The 17686-nt window shown below is 41.5% G+C and overlaps 1 protein-coding gene across 4 annotated transcripts; it reads left to right on the top strand.

The window, feature by feature from the left end:
* The first annotated feature begins 1054 nt into the window (after positions 1-1054).
* On the top strand, positions 1055-15409 carry IL1R2 (interleukin 1 receptor type 2). Of its 4 annotated transcripts, none has more exons than XM_053936191.1 (10): positions 1055-1070; positions 2126-2301; positions 2900-3030; positions 3126-3384; positions 5517-5691; positions 7090-7264; positions 8331-8396; positions 9117-9252; positions 11536-11681; positions 12968-15409. In XM_053936191.1, the coding sequence occupies exons 2-10, from the start codon at positions 2285-2287 to the stop codon at positions 13093-13095; spliced, it is 1233 nt and encodes a 410-aa protein (XP_053792166.1). In that variant the 5' UTR covers positions 1055-1070; positions 2126-2284; the 3' UTR covers positions 13096-15409. The 4 variants fall into 4 exon arrangements, with proteins under 4 accessions (XP_053792166.1, XP_053792165.1, XP_053792167.1 ...); XM_053936190.1 differs by lacking the exon at positions 1055-1070 and having other exon boundaries at positions 1473-2301; positions 12968-12983; positions 13601-15409; XM_053936192.1 differs by lacking the exon at positions 1055-1070 and having other exon boundaries at positions 1473-2291.
* Positions 15410-17686: the final 2277 nt, after the last annotated feature.

Here is a 17686-nt window from a genome sequence, read left to right as displayed (position 1 = left end):
AGAGGCTCTCTATATATACAGCTGCTAAACTTGCACATTTCTGTTTATAAATACTCAGTGATAGCTAACCGCAAAGCAACGTGGCCTTCTCAGCAGAAATCTACTAAAAAAAAAAAAAAAAAAAAGAAATTCTTGTTCTATATTTCCTTTTCTTCCTGAGTTATTCTAAACCAGACTTTTGCATCTCCAGATAAACAACTGAAATTTGAGGTCCTCATACTGCTGCATGTGATCAAGATATTTTCTGGGTAAAAAGACAGCCAGGGCAGAACTCTTCTGAAGAAAGCTGTTGAAAAGTGTTGATCCTTCTTAGATGTATCTGAGGATATTAGTCTATCTGGGAACTGCAGTCCCTCACTTGATTACCCTCTTCTAAAAGGCCAAAATTGCCTTTGAAAAGACAATTCATAATCCTTTTCTTACTCCCTCTCATGAGCCTGGAAACCATAATTTGCTTCTAGCTGTTATTTCTTTATACCCCATTGCAAGAGAGCCTTAATGCAGGCTGTCACACTAAAATGGATGTTATGAGAGGAAAGGGGAATCAGCACATTTGTGATTCACCAAGGATCTGGGAAATCACGGAAGATTTATGTTGTCCATGAATAGCTTGATAAACCACAAAATGTGAAGATTGCAATTATTTAACTGCTGTGCAATTATTTAGCTGCTGGCTATGCTGCAGTGCACCTTTTGTTACCTGTGAAAATTTTTACTTGAGGTAGCGTGTGAAATAGTCATGTGAAGACATGAGTGTATGCAAGCTACCATTCGTCAGAAAAGGGGAAAATTAGTCATATATTTAGCAGTCATTTCCCCTTTTTTTTGGGAAATCCAAACACATATTTTCTCTCTGTCTCTGCCTCTCTTTCTCTTATCCTCACTCTACGGAAGGAAAGAAAGTTGGGTCTAAAACGTTGTTTGGTTTTGACACAAATCTGATTGGGCAATGAGAAACAAATTTCCGCTGTGTGTTGAGCTCAACCCTATATAAGGTCCTCATCAGGAATTTTCAGTCTGATAGCTTCTTTTTGTGAGATGCTTATGGCTGAAAGACTACAGAAACACAGGTAAGTGAATCTGATCGAAATTTGGGAATGAAAACCTTCCCTAAACTCTCAAATGGCTTATGGAGATTGTTAGTTACTGAACCAAAGGGACCAGGAAGCTCTGAACAGAATAACCAAGAATTTTTGTCAGGCAAAGGATCTGAGAGAGAAACTCACCTGCTACAGGGTATCAATGTGAATCGTGGGGCTTGTTAATGCCTCTAGCACCTGGTTCAGGTGTAGCTGAGAGAGGCTAGAGCTCCATACCAATGCCATGGAAACCCGCACAGACCTAAGAGTAGGGGAGATGACCCATGGTTATGAAAGAGTATTATTGAGCAAGAGGTTGGTTTTGTGGTATTGTACAGATGACAATAATCTGGAAATAGTTTATTGTAGTCAAACTATAAGATTTCAGGTACATATAGCTACTAGAACAGGAAGAAATTTGGATTAAAACCATGATGGAAGTATGAGCATTACAGGATACAAAAAGATGCCCAAAGGTGTACACCTATGAATATGGCTTTGTTATATTGGTAGAAATATTTATCTTTGGTTTTGATTTGAAATAGTTGTACAGTCATTTAATATTCATCATACTTTTAAGGTAATGTTAAATGCATGCAATTTCCATTTCTGTACATAAAATGGAAACGTATCATGTGGATATGTATACTGTATTTCTCATAAATTCCTTACAAAGAGCATAAACTAGTGCCTCTATCCAGCATGTTTTATATATTTTTGCCCACGGCACACCGAGGTAAAGCATGATCAATCAACTGACTAGCAGGAGCTGAGGCCTCATGGCAGATTAGAAGCATTCAGTGATGTACACAGACACTGCCATGCCCATGTCAAGTCCACACAGATGACACTTGATGAATGACTGGCAGAGGAGAATTTTGTTTTCCCTTAGCAGCCACCCTGTCTGATTTTCAGGACAGGTTGTTCAGGGTTTTCCTTATCTTTTTTTTTAGAACAGATGGTAATAGTGTCCATGCTGAAAATTTGTGCACCACCATCAAGATGGGTATATGTGCCATGGGAGTCAATGTTTTTTGTCCCAACAGAAACATTTGTTGAAGACAAGAAAGCTTGGCTCTGCTTGTAGCAGGAAGTTTTCCTGCAGCCTGATTCACACTAGCTGGCCTACTTTGCTCCTGTGTTCACCCAAGCTACTACACCACAGCTCACTCAAAGCAGCCGACCTGTGCCTCAGTCACATCTTAATGCAAAGTAAGCAGAGGTAAATGTTTCCACCCATAGCTGTGTCGCCCTGGTTATCAAGAGTTTTCTAAAGCCTTCTGAGTTTACATTCTTGTAGAGAACTTTCTCACACAACTTTCTGTAAATAACCTATTGTTTCGCATTCTTTCATAGAGGTGGAGAAATTTGATGTACAGGTAGTTTGTCCAGTGTCGTTGGAGAGGTGGCACGTTCACCCTCCAATCCACTGGCATCTTTTGAGAACTATAAAAGATTGGAGTCAGAAAAAATAAATTAGTCTCTTCATCGTGACCAAGGCTGTGGTGCGTCATTTTTGCTTGTGTCATTTGGTGACATAGCTGTTGCTCTGAAAAGCTGTGGGGACATCAGCATCTTGTGGTATGCTGTTTTCATCTTCTGGAGTGAAAGGGAAGGGCCAGAAGTGATAGGTGTATGCCAAGCCAGATGTTCTGGTTCCACAGTTCAGCTCTCATAAACTAGGGATTGAGACACCTTTCTGCTCACTGAGGATGGACCAAAACTTCCCAGGTCTGGAATGAGAAAAATAGCAGTTAATTCTTTAGATAATGTTGAGTATTTTGATTATATAATCTGTCTTGTAATAAACTTCCTTGTAGATTTCAAAACACTTTCCTTCAACCCTCTTCTTCTGATTTCCTGTGGAAAAAAATGCATGGGCTCTTCTTTGTTCTGGCGATGTGCACAGTAGGTGCCTCTGCTTTCAGACTCCAGCAAGTCAAAAACACAGGTAAGTGTATTTGTCTTTTTCCGTTCTGTTTCCCTCACCATTCTTCTAAATGTTCCTCTCTGACAGTAATGTAAAAATATCTCTGATTTGTATAGAAAACTGCCCAGATCACACCGTGTTTTTCAAACACTTCCATGAACTGCATGGAGAACCTGTGGTTCTGAAATGCCCTTCTACCAGACACAAACACTTGGATTTCTCTGCCTTGACCCCTAATATCACATGGCATAAAAATGGTTCAAACACCATGATATCAGGAAGAGATGAAGATTCAAGAATCTGGGCAAAAGGAAATGCACTCTGGTTTTTACCAGTGATGCTAGAAGACTCAGGAGTATATATCTGCACAAGAAGGTAAGTATTTAAAAGAAAATCTTGTTCACTAACAAAATGACTATGTCTAAATACATTACCTTGATTCTAAACTCCAGTTACATTCAGAGCATTTCTGGATTAGATAATTTCCTCGCTGACCTTATTAGAGAGAAAAAATGTGGAAGTCAGGACCCTTAGAATGTGTTGTGTGTCTTCAATAGTTACCAATACTGAAACCTGGATAAATGGTGACACAGGGTTGCCACTTTGGCTGCAATCATATAGGAGAATAGTGTACAGAGAGTTTTTTCTAATTACCTCTTAGCCAGTCAGTGTTATGAGAAGTGGGACATGCTGCAGGCAGCGGCTTTGCTGTTGCACCTCAGATTGCCTTATGAAATATATATAAGGCATTGTGGCTCTGCAGTGGCTTTCCTCTTCTCTCTTCCATATCCCTGGTCTTCACTTTTATTCTGAGTCACACTTTAAACCAGAATTTGATTGACTTGGTACTGTTGGAAGGCTTTTCATGAGACACAAGTGTGTACTCGCTAGACTAGTACCAGACTTGTGGTGTTGCAGAGCAATGTAAGCCATGGCTCTTTTCAGCCGTATTGGTAATTTTTTGTCTGAGTGTTTTCAATCTGACAATGCACTTGTACCACGTCAAAAGAGATGCCAGGGTCTGGATTTGTCGAGGACTAAGGAAGGCAAAAAATCCCATCACCTTTAGGGCCTGAACTTCTGAAGATGTTCCAGGTCCCTGTCCCCTGCCATCTCCTGCTGCCAGCCAGCCTCTCAGTATACCTCTGGCACTTGGCTGTGGGGTTTATACTGGAGAACATATCTCTACCTCCCTGGAGCTGCTTGTGGACATCATGGTCTCCTTGCTTGCATGGCACACCTTGTGAGGGATGCATGTCAGCAGTAGAAGAGATGGACAAGCTGAGAAATCATGCTTAGCATGTCAGGTTGGCCTTTCCCCACGTCTCAGCAGCAATTTCAGTTGTGGAGCAGAAGAGAAGACACTGGTAGTGAAGCCCAAACAACAAAAGGTTGCAAATACTCTAGAGCAGAGTAGTTGCCTGAGATATTCAAGAATGCTTTTAAATCCCCTTTTTGGACTATTCTGCCTCACTTTGTCAATATACGACACTATGGCAGTGTTACTGAGAGATCTAGTAAAATGCTGTGAAATTTGTTTGAAAAAGACATGCAAGAGCCAAGCAGGTAACTTCATTGCTAACATTATTGCAGTATTAATAAAGTGCAAGCAAATTACATTTCCTTTACAAATTATCCCGCAGGGAAGGCAGCAAGTCTTTTTACCAACTCTGTAAAATGAAGGTAGCAGCAAACTATCAGACATCTCTGCTTCTGTGTTCTGGGGAAAAAATATTTTGGATTTGGGCATCTGGCCTGTACGTGACAGATGGCCACAGTGCCTTGGCAATATTGTCAGTCTGCCTGCTTGCAGCCCACAGCTGCTCTCCTGGAGGTGGCAGCCCAGCCTCCCTGGCTTTGCTGGCACCTTCAAGGATCATGCCTGAGTAACGGCATCTCTGAAGCAGGCTTCCAGAGGTTGTAAAGGGTGGAATTTAAGCATCTATCTCTTCCAGTGTGGTCTTCCTTGGGACTGGAAATGATTGTCACTTGGGGCCAGAAAGAAAAGTTGAATATTGTGAACCTTTCAAAGCCAGAATGCCTTATTTGCTACAGAAAATTACATTTACTTTCAGAATTGTCTATGTTTGTGCAATAGTAACTGCAGATGTACTGTAATACACACTTCAAGCTTTTCATTTAATCATTAGGGTTTTCATAGTCAAAACCTTTTCCAAGGAAATGGGGGAAGGTTCATGACACATCTGTTACTGTTCAGATCAACATGTTCCCCCTCCTCAGACAGTTAAAATCGTGCTGCAACCTAAAGGTGCACAGGAAACTTATTGTACTAAAAAGAAAAGACTGAAGGTCTGAGGCAGATGTGTCAGCAACATGTTTCAATTGTGCCAAAAGAACAGTACCAGTGATTTTCCACTCTCCTGCCTGGTGTGATCTTAGTCTTGGCCTCTGTTAAGGAGGGAAATGGAGCCAGGAGGAAACCAAGGGTGTTATTTGAGTTCCTCTCATCACTCTTGGGGGCTCACCTCTCCCTGCTCTGTCACCAGGAACTCCTCCTACTGCGCCGAGGTCTCCATCCACCTCACAGTTGTAGAGAAAACAGCTGCTTGGGAGATTGCCTATCCCCAGGTCCTATTCACTTTCACCTCTGGAAAGATTGTTTGTCCTGACCTCTGGGATTTTACACCAAACAGGACAAGCCTGGAGCTCAAGTGGTACAAGGTAGAACATTTACTTCCTCTTTGTGCACAGCCTCATCCCAACTGGGCACATAAATATTCACTTTACGTTTCTCCTGAACATCATGTTGTTTAAGTCACTAGCATAGTGTAATATACTGGGATTTTTGGGGCAGATGTATACATTTTAAGAAAAGTTCTCTGGGGCACACTCAGAACAGAGTGAAGTGTTCCACATGTTTTATGCTCTCACAGGCAGTGCAACTGTTTATAAGGCTAGATTACTTACCCAACTCCAGGGTGTGCCACCTGATATCAGGTCCTTCTCTTTGACACTGTGCTTCTTTTCATGGCCCCTCTGGTGAATCCCATAATGTAGGACCTCCCAGGGATACTGCCTCCATGTTCAGGTGGGGTAGCTTTCATTAATTAACTGGAATACACCATTTGGAAATACTGGATGAATTACATAATGCCTGGAGTGTTCTCTTGCCTAACTGGCCAGTTTGCTTATTTTCAAGTAGGCAAGCCTGGTTTTGCCTCTAAGATCAAATACAACATCCTTGGCTGTTCAATTTCACACTGGAAAGCAGGGGATTCTTCTTCCATTTCCATAATACCTTGATTTAGCTTTTATTTACACTCCCACTATGATCACACGCTCTGCCTAGTGCAGCTGTAGCCTTACCATAGGATGCAATATACAGGCTGGCTTGCAGTGCTTAGGCTATGATCTGTACCATACCAGCAAAATGTTGCTGCTCAGCACTCCCTTCAGAAGTGGGAACTTAACCCACTTTACCTAAGCGAAAGGCTGCCCCCCTCAATATGGTTCTTGTTACAAATGTAAGAAAGAGCTACCCCACCTTCATGAGGGTCAGACATAATTTCTACTAGCAGGTGTCCAGACCCTGTATGAACAGTGCCTTAGGGATACAGAGCAGGAATTTCTAACAGTTTATAGGGTAAGTAACAGTTACCTGAAATCCTGCATGATTACAAGTATTTGTCTTCAAAGAATGCCTTAGAATATTACTCTTCTGTGGTCATGTATGGAAAGTATGGATACCTACACATGGATATGTATGGATAACATTGTGAAAACCTCCATAGGTATTAAAATCTTGTGTGCTTGCTCTTAAGATGACTCAAGGAAGAGCCCATTATATGTTTTTCATCTTAAAATGTGCACTATTGAATGCACACACATTATAGATAGATAAAAACAGCAATTCTTCACACTTCACACATATAGCGCCACGAGGCATTTTAGAGATGGATACACATTAAAAGAACTTGTGCTTCGGTGGGAAAGCAGAACTGCTCAGATTTCCCAGTGATAAGTGAACTTCTAATAACAGTGAGACAGAGATAATTTGTCTGAGAGTTACACAGGGTGTAGCTATCTGAGTCATAACATCAATTACTGTCCTTTCTCCAGGATGCTCAGCCTTTGGAAGAGGACAATGAAAGATTCATCATTTTGAAAGGTTCAGTGTCTCTGATCATGACATCTGTGCTACCAACAGACGCGGGGTATTACACCTGCAAGATGTCATTTCCATTTGAAGGTGTGGTGTATGAAATCACCAGGAGAATTCAACTGGAGACTGTTGGTAAGTATAGTATCAGATGATCCAGGAAAGGCTGAGAGAATTGGGTTTATTCAGCCTGGAAAAGAGAAGGCTTCGGTGTGACTGAATTGTGGCCTCCCAGTACCTGAAGGGGGCTTTTAAGAAAAATGGAGAGGGGCTTCTTACAAGAGCATGAAGTGACAGGACAAGGGCGAATGGCTTCAGACCGAAAGAGGGCAGGTTGAGATTAGGAGAAAGATTTTTACTGTGAAGGTAGTGAGGCACTGGCACAGGTTGCCCAGAGAAGTTGTGGATGCTCCCACCCCCATCCCTGGAAGTGTTCAAGGCTAGGTTGGATGGGGATTTGAGCAACCTGCTCGAGTGGAAAGTGTCCATGCCCATGGCAGGAGGGTTGGAACTAGTGGTCCTAGAAACCTTTTAGGAAAGGTTTTAGGAACATTTAAGGTTCCTTCCAACCTAAACGATTCTGTGGTTCTATTATTCAATGATGAACACATTAAAACATACAGCACATATGAAAACCTCTTCTTTGCTAATAAAATTCTTGAGAGGAGCTGATGCTCAGCCTTTCAGATGTGCCAAGGGAGGGCTTGTCCTGGCCCTGAAGGGGCTCCCGCAGCACCCCTGGCAGGGCGGGGGTCTCTCCTGCAAGTACCTGCGCTTGTTAAACGGAATAATTGATGTCGTGGGGGCAGGACACTCGGCGTGTCACTGCCGAGGCCTTCGGGGAGCTCGGAGACCAGCCACTCGGCGGCGGCCCAGGGCGGGGACAGGCCGCTGTGTCACACAGCGGGGACGGCGCGGCGGGCCCGGGGCGCTGCTGCGCAGAGCGGCCGGCAGGGGGCGCCCGTGCCGCACATTGCTCGCGCCGTCCCTGAGGCCCGGCGGGGAGCGGGATCCTGCCCGTCCCCACAGCCGCGGGGCTCCGGCATGGAGCGGCAATAGCTCTGCTTTCCGGCGGCTTTAGCAATCGAATCCTTTCCTGGAAGACGACGGGTGTTGGGTGAAGTGGCGTGTTTCTGGTTCTGGGGCCATGGCCACGTTTTCTCTTGTCTTAGCACTGACTCTGTTCTCTTTTTCTGCCAAGAGCAAGAGAAGAGAATTACCCCGATAATTGTGTATCCAGCCCAAAAGACAACATCAGCTGCTCTTGGTAAGGTCCAACATCATATTTGGAAATGTTCAGTCAGAGAAAAGCAGGTCCTCTTATGGTGTAATTTGTTGGTATCAATTGTTGTAGGTTTTTGATCTCAATTATATTAGTTGAGGGTTGGTTCTGGGATATTCTTTGCTTTTTAACGTCTCCAACCAGATGCTGTCTTCTGGGTTTATAGATATACTTCCATATAATATAGATACGCATCAGTCTGAAATCTCCTTATTTCTGAGTTACAGTAATTATAGCGATTAAAAATTTTAGAAATTCTGCAAAATCACTTTATCCCTGGAAGTCCAACCTTCAGCTGAATGTCCTCACCCACAGCATCTCTGAGTGAAGCTGTGCTGCTGGTTACTGCAGCTGCTCCAGAAGGGTAAATCACACAGTGCCCTTTGGGCTGCACGATGTCAGAAGGGGCAAGGCCATGGGGACACAGCCTTGCCTCTGGGGAGTGTGTTTAGTGCAAGAGCTGGTAAGTGTGGCAATAGGGAAATTATTTGGTTAGCAGCAGGAAGGACTGCCACACTGAAGGGTCTTTCTGCCAAGGAGTAGAGGATCAAAAGCAATCTGGAGATTAACCTCAGTTTTGAAAGTAGTGGTTCTTGACGTGTGTGGGACCTCCCACTGGAGCTGCTGGTTTTCAACAAAAGAAAGAGTAGTTCTTCATGTGTGTCTAAATTGTTTTTCAATCTTTTTTTTTTTTTTTTTTGACAGGCTCCAAGATGACTCTCCCGTGCAAAGTGTTTGTTGGGCTGAGCAGCCATTTCCAAACTGATGTGGAATGGCTGGCAAATGACAGCAGCGTTGACGTGGTTTATAAACAAAGCAGAGTTACAGAGGGGGAACGACAGTAAGTCTGGCTGAAAGTGCTTCCTGTGCTTATTGTTCTAACCTGCAGTGCTACAGGGGCTCTCAGTGCAGCTGAATGCCAGGTAATGAAATGGGAAATGGACAGATCTGAAGTGAAGGTGAGAGCTGAGGAAAAAAATGTGCAGGCAAGCAAATAAACCCCCAAGTCCAACCAGTCAGTGAAATAAATGCTTTATCTCTGTTTTTTGTGACATGGTATTTTGCAAATGAGCCAACTTTGAGACAAACTTTAAGCACATTTTCATGAGCAACTGAGCTGTTTTAAGGGCTGACTGCAGTGGAAAGCAAGGAGACTTGATCCTTCCCAGAGCTTCTCTTACTTCTCTCCTTACACCACGCTAGCAATTGGCAACATTCTCTCCCTGACATTCATGAGGTTCTCAGAATACACTAAGACAACAGAAAATTATCTAGTGGTTTGATGGTTTTTGTTTTGTTTTCTAAATAACACTGTTTTTCCCCCTAAGCTTGTTCTTTTCCACATTAGTGAGTTAAACTGACTCACACAGACACCTGCTGAGTGCTAGAACAGATGCTAGGGTAGCGCTGAAGGGAATGCTGGTGGGAGAGAGAAACAGGATGCTCCACATCCTCTTGCCCTGATTCATAGAGTGTTCCAGTCTTGAGGAGCCTTCTTTCAGCTGCCTCATAGCTACATACCTCAAGGCTTTTCCCACGAGGAAAGGGAAAGATACCTGCTTTCTGTACCTGTGATGAGTTACCTGAGTAACTCACTACATCCGGGCACATCTCTACTGTTTTTGTGAATGTGAGCTAAACTTTCTGACTGAAATCTCTTCACTGAGTACCAAATCAGCTTCTTTAGTTTCTTGTTTCATGAAGCTTGGAGTTCCAAAACAGATCATTACCCTTGCCTGGTGGCTATGCCTGTACTGGTGGACAGAGCCCAGAAGGTTCCTTGGCTCTGGGATGCCATTGCCTCTGCTGTTACTTGCTAAACTGGTCACACACCAGATAGCACCTTCCCAAAGGGTTTCTGGCTATTGATTAAGGTTTAGCATAGACTAGGGACCATGTCCAACAGAGTTTGGGGATGTGGCATCTGTATTTTGAGGGTCAAGAATATTTAACTCCTATGGATGTGAGATGGTTTTGGCAATTTGTGGCCACCAGTGCCAGGTAACAGCCTGGCCATGCTGCAGCCAGAGGTAACATAGGAACTCAGCTGAATGCCCAGGCCTTTAGGTGTTTTCCCATTCCCCACAGCATGACTGGGGAAATTGATCTTGTTTATACGGATAAGTGAAAATGCATTAAACCTGTGGCCGGGAACCATAAAAATGTACTGCAGGTATAGTCTCTGCAGGCTTTAGAATAGAACAGCACTTTATTGGATTTTAAAAATTAATTTTCTTATGCCTACCACTATCATTATTGCTGTTATATATTATCATACAATTGCACAAGCACATTGACAGTGACAGATGAGGTTTCTGCAGGACCCACAGTGTGTGAGACACCCCAGTTCTGCTGGAAGCCCTCATTACAACAGCATGACAAAACAGCTCAAATGGCACTGGGAAACCAAATTCCCCACAGAATTCTCTGGCAAAGAGCTCCTGGGAGGAGCACGCGGGGAATTCTATTGCTGCTGTGCAATGCAGCATAATGGACAACTCATAATGGTCTCATAATGGACAACTGCTCTGGTAATGACTAAAAGATATCAAGGGACAATGTCTGACTCCAGCTAAAAAACTACTTTCAAATAGTGGGACTCCTAAAATAATCATGTTGAAATTAGCTGGAAACTTCTTGGACAGTTTCTTGTATTGAGCTATTGGCTTTGAGCATGTGATAGACAGGAATGGTGGTTCAGCTTTCTCAGAGAACATTTGCAGGATGATGTTCTCCATATGTCCTCTTCCAGCTGATTGTAAGAATTGACCTCAGGTGGTCAGAGAAAAGGAATTAGGTCCTTGCACAATGCTAATGTATCAAAGATACACAGAATTCCACTTGTCTTTTCACTCTCACTTTTCTTTATTTTTGCAAGACAAATCCAGGTATTTTTTTCCCTCTAGACTCCAAAAACTGCAGGATAGGTACTGCCCACTGGGACTCAAGTAATTAGCACAACTGGGCTGAAGACAATGGGCATCCTTGAATGCTGAGGGGCTGGTTCAGAAATAAACCAAAATCCAATGCATTTTCTTGCAATGTACTGTTAGAATGAACATATCAAATAGAGAAAAGCTATCTTATTAAAATAATTAACATGAAATCTTTCTTATTCTTCCAGAGAAATCGTAGAAAATGGTGAGAACTTCATTGAAGTACCACTGATTTTTGATTCTGTTGAAGAGGTGGACTTTTATACAGACTTCACCTGTCTGGCCCAGAACAGATATGGATACCAAGAACTGCCAACAAGGGTCAAGCAGGAAGGTAGTTATTTTTACTGCTTATTTTTGATAATTTTTATTATTATTCTAATGCTAAATTATCATCTGATCTGTTTATACTGTAAGAGACTAGAGTTACTGCCTGGGGAAAATCTGGTTGCCTCTTTCACCTGTAGTCTTTGATACAGCCTATTCACAAAATGCACCTTCTGTAGGTCATTCACTGACCTTTTATGCAGGAATAAGGATCTGTCTGTGCTGGTATATCTGTTTATTGGATAAAACTCCAATTTAGATACACTTTGTGAAATAAGTGTTCCAGTGAGACTACTGGCAAACTCTCTTTGCAGCAAGGCCAAATCTCTTCCAGTTCTTCAACAAGTAGGGAAAAGACAATAACAGAATAAATGATTAGAGTGTTCCTTCTCCTTATGCACAGACTGCTGCCAAAATAACAAGAAGTGTAAATTTTGATGGGTGTTGTTATTTTGGCTCCTAGTGATGGGAAGAGAAGACCTAAACTCAGCACAATTTAACATTGCAGTGTGATAAACCATTGGCCAAGAGCCAGCTGTATAAACAATGTGAAGCAATGCTAATTGTTTCTTTGCATGACGTTGGTGAATCACCAAAGCTTGCTCACACTGTCTTAGAAAGGCACATGAACCCTTTCAGACTTCATTATCAGTTATGACTCACTCCAGCACTCTATGATGAGAGATTTTTACTCATTTTGCTGGATCATGTGCTGCCCTTGTCTTCCATGAGCTACAAAGGAATAACTACAGAATAGGCAATACACATTGGAACAATCCAGAATGGTCTGGACAGACACTGGCATTGGAAATTAGACAGATTTGGGAAGAAGTTCTGAGTCTTGGGTTGATCATTACTAATTTATAAGCTGCTCTGTAGGAAAAAATTATTAATCTGACTTGAGGGTGGACTAATTGTTAAGTAGTCCTGCTCCACACAGTGCTTGGATTTCCTGCTTGGAATGTCTCTGCTTTTAACAAACCAAGATAGAAAGCACACAGCTGCTCTGATCAGGGGTTCAGAAAATTGGGTGTATGCAAAAGATTGAACTTTAAATTCTTGCTCTCTGTTGTTTTCCAATCCTTCCTCCTGTCTTCATGAACACATTTCCCAGAATGCTTAATCAATAGATCTCTTCCTTTCAAAGGTGATAAGCCCTGCTGGAAGGTTAACTTGCAGACATCCTTTTTATTGTTATTTCTCCTCTTCCAACTTGAATATAGAGAACTATGTTCCTGGGAGTTTGTTGGTTTTTTTCTGTTTTTCTAATACTTAATTTGTTTACTTTTCCAGCTGTTGGTCTGTCCTGGTACGTTGCAATGATTCCTGTTGCGCTGGCCTGTTTGATCTTGGGAGGGGTATGCATGCACAAGTGCTGGAAGCGGAGAGCTGATAAAGGATATACAATACCAAAGGTGTAAAATCCATTTGGTTCTCCAACTGCCAAGAGAACAAAAAATCACCCTGGCTATCTTTCACATCAGACACAGCAAGCATTTCAGACCTGATATACTGCATTCCCAACAGACTGATAATAACAGTTCTTTCCCACTTTTCCCAGTCTTCTATGATCTGATGAAGTTAAGAATATAAGTTTGCATTTTTATGCTGCTTAGAGGCAGGAAATCTGGTTCTATTATTTTGCAACTAGGGTGCAATCTGTAGAATTTTGGATCACAAAATCGTGCTCTGGATATGGGAAGGGTAGGAAAAGGGAGGTGCTCTCACCCTTTGTAATTCCAATAGATATATTATTTTTTTTTTAAAAAAAGGATAAGAAACCCCCTAAAGTCTGAAAAGGGAAGCTAAGGAAGATTGCTACAGAAGGGTTATTTGACACTAGAGGGAAAAAACAATTTTTCTATGCTACCAGACTAAATTTATTTTACTTGAATCTAAAAAAAGCCATTTGTTTTCCCTTTTCAGAGCCAAATGCAGTTGTCACAGCAACTGTGTATCTATGAACTTCTCCACAAAAAAATTAATTCTGTTCACCACTTGGATTACACTTTGCTTAAATAGACTGTCTCAGAACATCCCTCCCCCCAGAGATAACTCCATCTGTATAACAGATAACTGTACACAGAAGAATTCAGTCTTGTTTTATCTACCAATATGTTGTAGCTGGAGATTCATAAGCAGCTATAACACGTTGTCATCTTTGCCAAGGAAAGAATTGGAGGGATGTTTAAGTGTTTTGAGAGTAATTTGGCTAATAAAAAGTTTTATTCCTGGAAGTGATTGGACAGATTGCCAGTAATAATGAACAGTCTCACACTTTTGTGCCTCCAGCCCTTTTGTGACCAGTCTGGTGTAGCTTCAGATTGTGTCCTTTAAATTGCAGTATGCAAATTGGTTACACAAGATGCAAAACACTGCCTGTTAGGTTAACCTAGCTGGATTCTAGTCTTGACATAAATGATAAGGGAGCAATAAATAATCAGTGACCATGTTGTACTTTGAGGGTCAGAATGAGTAAAATTATTTGGTTACTTCCTCTCTTAAAGAGATACCCACTCATGACAGCTGAGAAATTGTTACATGATATAGAATATATATTATCTTCATCTGTATAGGAGGGAAGAGAACCTGCATTAAGGCCTAGATTAGTACAGATCCGTAACTATACTAACACCTCTACCTCTACCAATATCAAAATAATACCAACACCTCTCACAGGCACCAAAGATAAAGCTTTTTGTTCACACAAGTCATCCCAGAGGATTGTCAAACTCTGTAGGAAAAAAAAAATAAGGAAAAACTTTGGCTACAAAAGACCAAATTGTAACACACTAGAGAAGTGAATGGCTCACATCCATCTGGGAGAGACCATGACCTTATTCCTTTCCACCACTACCTCTGATTGGCTCTGAGTTTGGCCCAATAAATATCTGGAAGGCTTTTGAAGAGTAGGATGTGGCTTGAGTTAAGAAATCTTCACTCTATTAGCAAGAACATTCATATGTAATGAGATTCAAACCAAAGCCTCCCTTTAAATACTCTAAATGCTTGTTATGAAGATACAAGCTCAAAGATTAAGTTCTGACACATTTTAGGTCAAAGGCATCCAGACACTACCACAGGAGCTACTGTTTCCAAGTGTAGAATAGTAAAGATGATAAGGACTCCAAGTATTTTATGGGCAAATGGGAAAAAGGTGGATGCAAATGTGGAGAAGAGTCAGTCCACTTGGATATCTGTTTTTTGAAGGGAGAAAGCTGTAGATGAACTGACCAATGTTCAGTTGGAGGGAACATTGAAAATGTTTAGAAGCATCAGGAATGCTCATTATTTTCAAGCAATTGCTAGTCTGTACCTAGAGAACAAATTAGGTTTGTCAATAAGTGTAATGTTTAAACATGTGATTTGCTCTTCCTTTCCATCTGTATCCTCCAAGAGTAGTGTGATCACACACCTGGCTGTCTGTGCAGGGTTGGATTTCCCTAAGTACTGGAAAAAACCCAGAACTTTTGGTATACAGAGTACTGATGCCTTAAGAAAGTTAAATATCTCAGATCCTTTTCCAAAACCAGAGAAGGAGTAAAAATATGATTATCAGACAAAAATTAGAGAATTGCTGTTACATACTCAGTGGCATCTTGAATATAAAAGGAAAGTAAAGAAACAAAGGCTTATCTTTTATGAAGTGATACTTGCTTCTCTGACTACTAGTATAATATTCTGAAGGTTTTCCTCATAAATAGATGTCTTCAGGTGAACTACACAAGGTAAATATTTTACAGATAGATTTGAACAAGTGACCTACATAATGTAAATGCTTTACACTGATTTGTATCATTATACACAAGGGCAACATGGTTTAAGTTTTGAAAATGTTATGTGGAAAAAAGGAAACAAATGAACCCAAACCAAAACGCTGGTGTGTGAGTTGAGTGGGAAGAGAGATGTGACATATGAGATGTCTCTTTGAGGATGGCAGCTCTTTCCCAAACCTGAAAAGAAGTACAGTATTAGGAAACATCACATCAAGGATTCAGGGCTTTGCACCACAATGTTTCTCTTCGGAAAAATTATGGACGTAATGAGGACAAGGTCACCTTGTTCCTGGGACTGTGTTGGTTTATACTATTTTCCAGAGAGCTAGTCTATCTGCAAGAACTTCAGAGACACACCTACAGAGGGAAAAAAACTGATGTACTATGGTCTTGGCATGAATTAGCATCCAGGACAGAGGCTTTTTGTGCAAAAGTTATTTTCAGGAAACACAAATTGAGTTAACAACTATTTTCTAGTTTTCAGTGTGTGTTTCTTGATGTTATTTATCCATCTAAATAGGCAGCATAACTAATGTTTGACCAGAGTAGCACCCAAACCAAACCTAAATATAATGTGAAGAGCACCATATAATTTCATCTGCTGGTTCCCAAACAAAACCCTTAAATAAATGTGGGAGCAAGTGAAAACAAGGGCTGACCTGCACATAGAGTTGATCTTCACTGATCAAGACAAGAAAGTTACATTTTTTATTCTAGTAGCTGGGGAGGGAAGGCATGCATGCAGGAGGACAAGGACCTCCTTGTTGAAATATCATTGCCAAGAATAGTGTTTTAGGTATGAACAGCTAATTAAAGTGCTTATGATTATTTTGCCTCAAGTCTGTAAAGCAACAGGTCCAGCAGGGCAAAAAAAAGTAAAACATAGCTCTTCTGTTTTGGAGCTGAGAACTCCCTATCCATAACCTTGCAGCTGCTAAGGATAGCCTAGGGTGGCATACCTCTCATCCAGCATTCACAAAGCCTAAAGGAATACAAGTAATCCAAGATAGCCACTGATACTTCCTCTCCAGTCAGTGGAGAAAGACTTCTCTCTAAAATAAATGGGATGAGTTACATCTCAGAGGTGTCTGTCTTTTTCCACCCGTTTAAGACAAAATAAGATGAATCCATTCTGCATGGATTCATGGATACAGGAATGACTGGTTATGGATCACTGAATTTTGGGTTATCAGAAAGGTTACAAAAAGAATCAGTCTAAAACCCAGAGACACCCTGTGATGTAGTCAAAGCTGCTGGGCTTTCTTGTGAAATGACTTTAATGCTGGCAGCTCTGCAGAGCAAGCACAGGCTTGCACTAAATGAAAATACTGTAAGAGGTTGGGAGGCAGGCCCAAAGGTATATATTGTGGAATCCAACATAAGAGGGAGGCTGAAAATATCTAGTTGGTGCCTTGGAAAAACATTTGTGGCTCACAGATTGTGTGGTCATGAAGTGCCACAGCTATTACAGGAAGAAAAGAAAGAGCTGTCCTGTGTGCATGGCTGAAGTACAGAGAGCCCTGCTGGGACCAGGAGGAAGTCTGCTGAGTGACTGCAGGTGAGCTGGGGCCTGTCACTTTCCACAGCTCTCAGCTCCCATGGGAGACATGTGTCTCCCTGCTCCTTCCTGGCTCTGCTGGCTACAGCAGAAAACTGGAAAAAACAGTTATATAGGAAAGGAAATACCATAAAACTAGCTTGCTTCCAGTGGAAAAACTCATGCCATTGATAAGAAAACCGCTTATATACATATATGTATATATATATTCTGCTTTAGTGTGTTCATTGCACTGGAAACTACAGTCTCTACCAGTATATACATTACCTAGTATACACAATGTAAAGAGCTTAATAAAGCAACTGAAATATAACTCCAGTCAGTTTTCAAGAAGACCATATTATCTTCCTGAAATTCTTCAGCCAGGCACTAATAATAATAATAATAATAATAGTAATAGTAAGAGTAATAGTAATAGTAATGAGGAAATTTCCGAAAACTCATGTAGAACCAAGCTTACTTGTTAGAGCTTGGGAAATTCATTCATTTCTGAATCAACTGCAAAGTTTCATGGTTTGACACTGGCACAATGCCAGTGCCCCCATGAAAATACACCTTCCCAAAATAAATGCTGTGAGACGTTATCAGGAACAGAGCAGAGCAGGCCCAAGCTTAATAACAAAGGAAAAAAAACCTTTATTAAACTACTGCTACTGTAAAAGACACACACACTACATC

Source organism: Vidua chalybeata, chromosome 2, assembly GCF_026979565.1.
Source record: "Vidua chalybeata isolate OUT-0048 chromosome 2, bVidCha1 merged haplotype, whole genome shotgun sequence".
NCBI lineage: Eukaryota > Metazoa > Chordata > Aves > Passeriformes > Viduidae > Vidua > Vidua chalybeata.
The sequence above is the reverse complement of the archived record's forward strand: the minus strand, read 5'-3'. Positions and strand labels throughout refer to the sequence as shown.

What these genes read in the sequence shown, in the direction of transcription:
- IL1R2 (XM_053936189.1), top strand. Translation starts at nt 2,090, where the DNA reads ATGTGCCATGGGAGTCAATGTTTTTTGTCCCAACAGAAACATTTGTTG. An exon ending in CCAGCAAGTCAAAAACACAG is followed by an intron (nt 3,031 to 3,125) that starts GTAAGTGTATTT and finishes TGATTTGTATAG; the next exon opens with AAAACTGCCCAGATCACACC. An exon ending in GTATATATCTGCACAAGAAG is followed by an intron (nt 3,385 to 5,516) that starts GTAAGTATTTAA and finishes CTCTGTCACCAG; the next exon opens with GAACTCCTCCTACTGCGCCG.